This window comes from Bidens hawaiensis, unplaced genomic scaffold, assembly GCF_021521415.1.
Source record: "Bidens hawaiensis isolate Kalapana, Puna unplaced genomic scaffold, B.hawaiensis_p1.1 tig00050823_1, whole genome shotgun sequence".
Lineage (NCBI taxonomy): Eukaryota > Viridiplantae > Streptophyta > Magnoliopsida > Asterales > Asteraceae > Bidens > Bidens hawaiensis.
This window is the reverse complement of record NW_027499123.1, coordinates 89,461-98,189: the sequence shown is the minus strand read 5'-3', so window position 1 is coordinate 98,189 and position 8,729 is coordinate 89,461. Positions and strand designations below refer to the sequence as shown.

The 8,729-nt window shown below is 38.2% G+C and overlaps 1 protein-coding gene across 3 annotated transcripts; it reads right to left on the bottom strand.

Annotated features, from left to right (window-relative positions):
- Nucleotides 1-3,858: 3,858 nt before the first annotated feature.
- Nucleotides 3,859-7,777, bottom strand: LOC143598789 (protein SUPPRESSOR OF K(+) TRANSPORT GROWTH DEFECT 1-like). 3 transcript variants are annotated; one of them, XM_077076923.1, is made up of 8 exons: nucleotides 7,106-7,770; nucleotides 6,486-6,591; nucleotides 5,768-5,966; nucleotides 4,907-4,975; nucleotides 4,757-4,831; nucleotides 4,489-4,587; nucleotides 4,156-4,311; nucleotides 3,859-4,077 (listed from the first exon to the last, which is right to left on the bottom strand). In XM_077076923.1, the coding sequence occupies exons 1-8, from the start codon at nucleotides 7,587-7,589 to the stop codon at nucleotides 3,952-3,954; spliced, it is 1,314 nt and encodes a 437-aa protein (XP_076933038.1). In that variant the 5' UTR covers nucleotides 7,590-7,770; the 3' UTR covers nucleotides 3,859-3,951. The 3 variants fall into 3 exon arrangements, 1 of the variants encoding a protein (XP_076933038.1); XR_013147174.1 differs by lacking the exons at nucleotides 3,859-4,077; nucleotides 4,156-4,311 and having other exon boundaries at nucleotides 4,485-4,587; nucleotides 4,907-4,935; nucleotides 7,106-7,777; XR_013147175.1 differs by lacking the exons at nucleotides 3,859-4,077; nucleotides 4,156-4,311; nucleotides 4,489-4,587; nucleotides 4,757-4,831; nucleotides 4,907-4,975 and having other exon boundaries at nucleotides 5,782-5,992; nucleotides 6,408-6,591; nucleotides 7,106-7,776.
- Between the last annotated feature and the right edge of the window lie 952 nt (nucleotides 7,778-8,729).

Sequence of the window (8,729 nt, the reverse complement as noted above, 5' to 3'; positions counted from 1 at the left end):
TTATGGCAGCAGGAAAAGGGGAAAAAGCTGTCAGGTTACTGTTCACAGCACATGGGATATGTCAGGCAAACACTGTTCAAGATAAGGAAAAGAAGATCTCAAAAGATATTGTCAGTCACCTTTTTCTGTCAACCAATAGGATTGACGCGCATGCTGCGCCGAAAGTAACTTTTCAGACACAAAGCAAGTTAGGTCAACAGCACAAAAGATAATATATCACCAAAGGTAAACGGCTGGATAAATCAAGATAAAAGACACAAGACTTAGCGCGAGAAAGCTGAGTGTGCGAGCGCGAAGGCACACACAGAAGGCTGACACAGACAAACCTTAGCGCGCTGCGGGAAGAACCACAAATCCTTAGCGCGTCGCGGAACGAACTGAAATCCTTAGCGCGCTGCGGGAAGAACATAAATCCTTAGCGCGTCGCGGGAAGAATTACAATTCTTAGCGCGCTGCGAGAAGAACTACAAATTTACAGCGTGTCGCGGGAGGATCTACAATTCTTAGCGCGTCGCGCGGAGAAGTATCATTCTTAGCGCGCCGCGGGAAGAACTATAGTTCCTAGCGCGTAGCGCAGGAACAGTCAATCTTCACGCAGGCTTCCTTGTAAGGAGTTTAGCGCGTGGAGCTGCGCAGACATCCTTAGGCGGGAAGAGCCAAAGGACAAGCAAGGAGTTAGAAAAAAAAGGGTTCAAGGCTCAAGGGTTTAAACAGGGGGGGGGGGAATGGCGACAAGAGAAAAGAAGGCGGGACGGCGGAAAGAAAAGAGAAGAAGAGGAGAGGCGGAAGAAACATTTTAAATATACATAAAGATTTATTAAAGGTTAGATTTATAAAGATTATAATTAATTTTTAAATCATAAAAAGAATCGGATCAGAAAACGGGTATCTGGGTCGGGTCGGATTCGGGCAGATGTTACACCCACCCGAACACAAGAATATCAGCTGGTCGTAAAGTAGACCTCCCTTCAAGAGGATCCGTGAGAAAGTTAACAGGGGCCTCCTTTTTAGCAGAAATCCTTGCCCGTTTAAGAACATCACACAGAACATCTCTAACCAAATAATGTCTGTATTTAAAGCCAGGCAATTCTTTGCAATGCACCGCATGGTCACCAAAAGAATCCAAACATACCTTGCGACAAATTGGGCAAGGTTCATCAGTCGGGAACATAGGGATCATTAACCGGTACTTAAGGATAGCCCGATACTCCAAACCCGACATACGTTGGCCTAATCCTTCAATGGGGATGGCCGTCAGAAAATCCTGAGCCCGAGGAGCCCGAAGGCATTCAAACACCGCCTTTTGGCGAGAGGATAGATCAAACTTCACTTTTAAACTCTTAACGATTCCATTAAATAAGGCACTCGCCACAACATGTTGGGCTTTAGGGGGGGGGGGGGCTGTGTCCTTATTAGAGAACCCGCTAAGATCAAAATCTGGAAGTAAAGTACGTAAACGATCCATCGCACACCCATAATCAGAGTCCAACCCATAAATATCACAGCCCCGAAGAATATGGTCTTGCAAACACCACGACTGTGCTCTCGAAGCCACAAAAGCATATGTAGATACATCCTCGGCCGAACAAAGACCCAACCCCCCATAACGGGTCGGAAGTGATGCCAACCTCCATTGGAGATCCCCAAAGAACGGACCTCCACAAACCACGATGTCCTCAATCGCCCTTTGAAGACCATTGTCAAATTTAGAAACAGCTTCCCCCACATACATAGGTTGGCACATTCTCAAACCGAAAAAAGCTTGGCGACTCCCATACATGAGCGAAGCAAAAGAAGCTCGCATTGAGGATCCCGAAGTTTTGGGAGACAGCACATCAGTTCCACAGCGCTAGATGCCCTTTTCATAGCCAAGCTGCTGATAAACCCCGCATCCCGGCTTACAGCACCACGAAGGAGTTTCACGCCAAGAACCGGCCTTCCAATCCCGCAAGGGAACAACCCATCCTGTACCTTCACCCCATTGCATGTTGGCCAAAATAACTTTGTTTTCTTAACGTTTAATTCAAGACCCAAACGAGGCCCCTCAGACCTGATAATATCTAATGCTTTGGCCGCCTCTCTAGTATCCCTGATAATCGTGCCATCATCCAAGTACCAAGCATGAAAGAGAAGCTTGCACCGATCTCTGATTGGTGTGAACAAGTGGGTGCAAAACTAAGGCAAAAATGAGAGGCCCAAGAGGATCCCTGCGTAAATTATTGCAAATTATTTTAGCGATGACTTTGATTTACATAACAATAAAGTAACACAGAGAGAATGACTATTTTGGTTGTGGTTTAGTAAGCTCGATTAGGTTGGGCATACTATATGGGTTTTATTTAGAATGTATTTTTACTTGGATGAGTTAATGAGCAAACTAACACCAACTAGAACTTGGCTTGAATATTAAACAAGCCAACTTCAAGCTGAACTGGCTCGAGTTATTATAACTATATATAATTTACAAAAGTGGCTTATTGGGCCACTTGGCGGCACCGTATTGGTCGGCGAATTTTGATTTTTTTTAGTTTAGTTACCACAATAAATGTAATGGAAATTAATCAAATGTCAAATTTTTTAGTTCTGGTACCATAACAAATCTGAAAGAAATTGGCCGAGTTCACGCAAACTCGCGGTTTTATTTAAAACCCATGACCGACAATGCAACGACCGACCCCCCCCCCCCCCCAAATTGGCCGTTGGTCCACCTCAAGTTTTTATTTTTTCGTTTTATTAATTCCTGGTACCGTAAGGTACGTAATCAAAACTGACCAAATTCGTATCAAGTTACCGCCTCAATGCTTGGGACCGACAATGCTTTGGTTTTACCATCGCCTGAGTTTGCCAACCAACTAAACATCGTCTTCAATATTTTGTTTTTTTATATGTTAATTTGACGAATTAATATTTTGGGTTTTAACCCTCAAATTTTACCAATGGTGTCTATATTGTTATGAACGCAGCCGGTACTGAACGAATTCGTGTTGACTCATCGTCGAAACGTTCGGGGTTTACCAACGCCCGGGTTTCAACTTATGGATTTTGCCAGCTGTCCCGGCGCAACGCGGCGGGATGAAAATCTAGTTTTATTATATTTTCTTTTCAAGCTAATTCAAGCTAGTTACGTACTAGGAGCTAATTGAACGTGTAGATTTATGTTTGAAATATGTCTTAATTAGCTATATGAAATTATGAATCGTGTAATCTCACTTTCAGATTAAAGTATTTTGTTTGTCCACGAAACCAATAATTAGAAAGCAGAAAGAATCCTTGGAGAACGAGAATGGCTTTTAAGTGAAAGCAAAGTGTAATATTCGTATGCTAAACAAATCATATGATTTCTTTATGTAGGTGGGAAACGTTAACAACGAAACACTCAACTATTCATTAAACAGTGTAAAAGTTAGGGTTATAAATGTCTAACAATGAAAACCAAACCATCCGTTTAATAAACAACCCCATAAGTGGTAACTAAGTTACCATTATGCATAAGTGGTAATTGATAACTTACCTACCAACAACCGTCTAGTCGCCATCAACATTTCCAACAAAGCAACTTTTGCTCTTTTCGGTCCATTGGGGCTAACTGGTAGACCCCCCAAGGTCGTGCCCCCTTGAAACCTCCCTTGGATAAGGGGCTTTGTCCCTTACAACCTTTAAAGGTTCCTTAGTGTCCAAAGTCGTAATAATGTTGAACAAGCATGCACTCTACATGTCCTAATTTGTGTCAATGTTTATTATGACTTCATTTTTCTTCAAGTAAATCCTAATAATCCAAAATAACTTCATAAGACTTAAATCACTAACTTAACAGTCCAAACTTTGATGCTTCTATTCGTGGGAAAATAATATATATACTGAAATATAACCAATACCCCTTAAAGTTTTTAATACTTCAAAAACAGTCATCATGAATATAAACATTTTTGAGTATTTTCTTGTATTTAATCATCAGCCTTCTTCTCCAAACTCTCTTGTAAACCTGTCATGCACTTCAAGATCTGATTTGCTCACAGTAGGTTTCTGTCTTGCCAACACTTTATCAAAATCTGTTCTTGAAATCGGTGGCGGGATGATCTAAAAAAACAATATCCAAAACTCGATTTCAGTTTAAAAAATCGTAACAGTTTCTGGAGCTCGGATTCGTATTCATACCTTTGATGCTTCGCCACGAGTTGCTAGATCCTGCATAGTGATCTCAATAGCACCCGGATGGCGGGGCCCACATGGCACCCAAGTGTCATCGGACTTTTTTATGAAGAACATTGCATCTTGCGTTTTACGTACCGGTTCAAACAGAACCTCATTTACCTACAGATGGGTCAAACGGGTTGAATCTCATTCGATGTGTATTCAAATGTATAAAAAAATTATAAAATTATAACGTTTTATTATTGAAGGTTCGATTGTTCGTGTAATAATGTGGTTATTGTGACCATATTTATTGCGTTAATTGCTTAAAAATTTGAAGTTAGGATAAAAACTTACACAAACAGCAATATCTGATCCCGAAAATCCTTCAGTTTTATACGCCAATTGCTCAAAATCACGATCAGTTAAACTGTGAGGTGTATCTCCAAGGTGTACCTACGCACATAAATTTAATAAACAAAATAAAAACAATAAGCCGATGTTAAAACAAGTATCTTGTTCCTTAACATTAAGGTGGAAAATTCAACCCATTTACATCAAAATTGGTCAATTTGTTCATTGAAAAAAATTAAATAATGAAGTTGAAAAAAAAAATTAGCGTTACCTTAAACATGTGTTGTCTTGCCTTAAGATCCGGTAGAGGAATATAAATTCGCTTGTCAAATCTCCTCCTAATAGCCTGTAATTAATTCAAAATGTGTTAGCAGCCAGAATATAATAAAAAATAAATAAAAATGATTTACAAAAATGTGACCTGATCTAATGAGTATGGTGTGTTTGTAGCTGCAAGAACAAGAACTTTCTTATCATCATTCCCGACACCCTGAAGCATATACAAACAATATTAATATTTCTGGACTAGACAATTATAAAAAAATCAAATTATTATTGAACTAATACAGTTTTTTGTGATCATATTTGATGAGTACACCAATTATTATTTATCAAAAAATGAACTTATTGAACAAAAGGGGTTTCAGGTCAACCCACCCTGGCCCGTTTCAACCCCTACCCAAAATTAAGCCTGTGACAAACCGAACGCTCAGTGAAAAGTTTGAAAACTGTTCAGTGGGTAGTTCGTTTATTTAATAAACGAAAACCAACATGAACACAAATTTTGTTCATTTAGTTAAACGAACAAACATTAATGCATGCTATGTTCATGAATGTTCGTTCATTTAAGTTTGTTTATATTCATTAGTTTACATTTGTATAAGTTCGTTTGTTTACATCAGTTAATATATTCATTAAACACTTTTTTTGGCTCATTACAACTTAGTATAGTTTTAATAACTTTTTAGGACAAACACATTGTTCTCCACATTAACTTAAAAGTTTTCGCTGAGTTATGTTTGCTCGTTTATGTTCATAAAATGTTCATTTATATTGTTAACAAACAAAAATAAATGAACACGAACATGACCATTTTCTTAACAAACAACGAACAACATAACCATAGTCAGAGTGTTCGTGTTCGATCATTTGTTTTGTTAACTAAACAAACGGGCACAAACATGCTCCAATCGTGTTCTTTAAGCATACATAAAATTACCAGTTTTGACCCATTATCTAACCCACACATTTTGCCACGCCAGCATTAATCTAACAAAAGTACCTGCATCTGGACAAGAAGCTCGGTTTTGATACGGCGAGAAGCTTCACTCTCGTTGCCTTCACCACGTTGACCAACCAACGAGTCAATTTCATCAATGAAAATAATAGAAGGTGCACTTTCTCGAGCCATTTGGAATAAATTTGAAACTAATTTTTCACTTTCTCCCATCCATTTTGAAACCAAATCTGAAGAAGAAATGCTGCATAAACACAAAATTTCATGACACTCAATTCATTTTGATAGATACTAAACACAAAGTATTTGATAATTATAACATTTCATGGGGCCGTTTGGATTTTCATTTTCTAAAGTCTGTACGACTCGGATGGTCAAGATTTTGAGCAAGTGTGATTAATTAACTAGATGATTAGAACGAGGGTTATTAGGTAATTCCACATTTAATACAATAATAAGTATTCTTACTGATTTTTCAAACCTGACTGTTTTAAAAGGTTGATGACACCAAAATCCAAACACCCCCTATATAATCATCAACTATCTAGCCAACACCAAGCAGAAAGTTTTATTTGACGAGTGTTTTGTATGGAGCACATAAATAATAAAACTTCCCATTTTACTCATCCAAGGTTCACAAACAACCCAAGAAACCAACAAAAAAATCACTCGATGAAACCAAAACGTAAATAAATAAATAAATAAAAACTACCGCCCAAATTAGTCACTGAATCATTAAGTGCAATTGTGCAAACAACAATACCTAAAGAAAGTCGAGTCTGCTTCAGTTGCCACAGCTTTAGCCAAGTATGATTTTCCGGTTCCGGGTGGTCCATATAATAAAAAAGCCCTCCATGGCCTTCTCTTCCCTTGTTATTAATATAAAACCAAATATATAAGTTTCAATAATAAATCAACATAAGCCAGATACCATTATGAATACTGAATCGGTAAAATGGCATAAGCTTGATTATTTACAAAACATAAGTAGACAAGTAATAATACCCTATAATGATGACAATGAGTCAATGACAACTACATTCTAGAACAAAGAATACCTTTTTACACAATATATAAGTTATTACCCGCAGCGCTAAAAACTATGAACTTTAATGTTTGATTAGTCTAATTAATTATACTAAACTCAAATCAATATTTTTCGTGTTAGATGTATCTCGTGCCTAAAGTTCACACTTTTAGCGTTGTGATGACAATGACAAATAGATTCTAAAACAAATAATACATTTTTACACAATATATTATTACCCGCCCCGCTAAAAGTTACAAACTTAATGTTAGATTAGTTGTCTATTAATGATAAATATGCATAACTACTTCATATATCAAAAACCATGAGATCACACAAACAGAAAGCAAACTAACCAACGAAAAACTGCGGAAACTTAACGGGCAAAATCACCGCTTCCTGCAAGGCCTGTTTCGCACTTTGCAGACCCGCAACATCATTCCAATTCACATTCGGCTTCTCCCGGATAATCGCAGAGTTAAGCCCTGACCTAAGCTTACTCTGCTCAGCATCCTCACCATCCCCATCACCACCATTCTTCTTATTCGATTTCGGTCTCGTCGCAACGCCCGTGTCACCCCCAATCGAACCTTTACTATTATTATTATTATTCCCGTCTTCAAGAACAGCCCTGATTTCCTCTGCTCTTCTCAGATAATCAGTGAATTTTTGGGTGATTGCTTCTTTAAGCTTGGGATTCTTCTCGTATTTCAAATGGGTTTTGAAGTATTCCAAAGCGTTCATGTAGAGAGTGAAGGCTTTTGCGTAATTACCGGCTGTGTCTTCTTCAACCGCTTGTTTGACGTATATGATTGCCTGTTCCTTGAAATTGCTGTACATGGTGTGTTTATATTCGGATCGGGTTGAAGAGGGTAATTGGATTGATTGATTACTGAAAGGAATTGAGAATTGGGATGAAGATGTATGTATATGGGTCAACGGAGCGTGCGAAGGAAGTTATGTTCGCGGGTTTTGATTTGGGGATAATAATAATAATAATAATAATAATGTGTGATTTGGGATGTTTCCAGGTAAATGTGTTATTTGCCTTTAATTGAAGTCATTAATTAAACATTCAATGGGAAAGAATGCTCCACGAGACCCTCCTCTATGGGCTTTGAAGTGAGCAGGAAGATGTAGAGGCTTTAAAGCACCGTTTTATACGTGTGTCGATAATGTTTCGGTCAAAAATTGGTAAAGCAACCTTTGATCAAATTAGTGCGTGAGTTGAAGTGTTTGTTGATAATAAGATCGAACACAACGATATGATTACGAGGGAAAAAACCCTTGATTACAATAATCTTACGTCGCTCAAGAATTAGCAACGTAATCTTTGGTCGAATTGCTTCGGTCAAAGATTAAGAACGTAATTTTTGGTCGGATTCGTATATGATTATGGTAATCTCCGGCACAAAAAACCCCCGGACGGTGAAAACTATCACCGTCGACTTTATTAATAACGAAAATAGGTGATTACAGGTGGTGGAGCTGATAAGTGATCGTAAGCTATGTGATACAGTGTTTGCTAGTAAGCTAAGTCGTGAGAGTGTGTGTTCTAGTGATATTATCAGCTCATTTATATAGGAAAAGATTACAACTGTTATCCCGAAATAACCAGAAACCCTAGACTAATTCTTCTTTAATCCGTTAGTTGCCCACGTTCGAATTTGACGAAGTCCAGATAATATCCGTTGTAGTCCACGTTCTTATTATCACATTTACCACGTGTTCTTATCTGCAAAACAAACAAGAACAATATAGGACAATTGAATTAGTCAACGTACCTTCCTCAGAATAGCTGATTAAGTCGTTATCCCTAAGTGAGGCTCAATTCCGAGGATAAAAATTCGCACCCAACAATTGCCCCCAATTTTTACAGCGTGACAGCTGTAAAAATTTTGAATTTTAAAATCAATAATATCTCTGTGATTTGAAAGGACGTGCACGGGGATCAAGGAGACTTCACAACCGCTTCCTTAG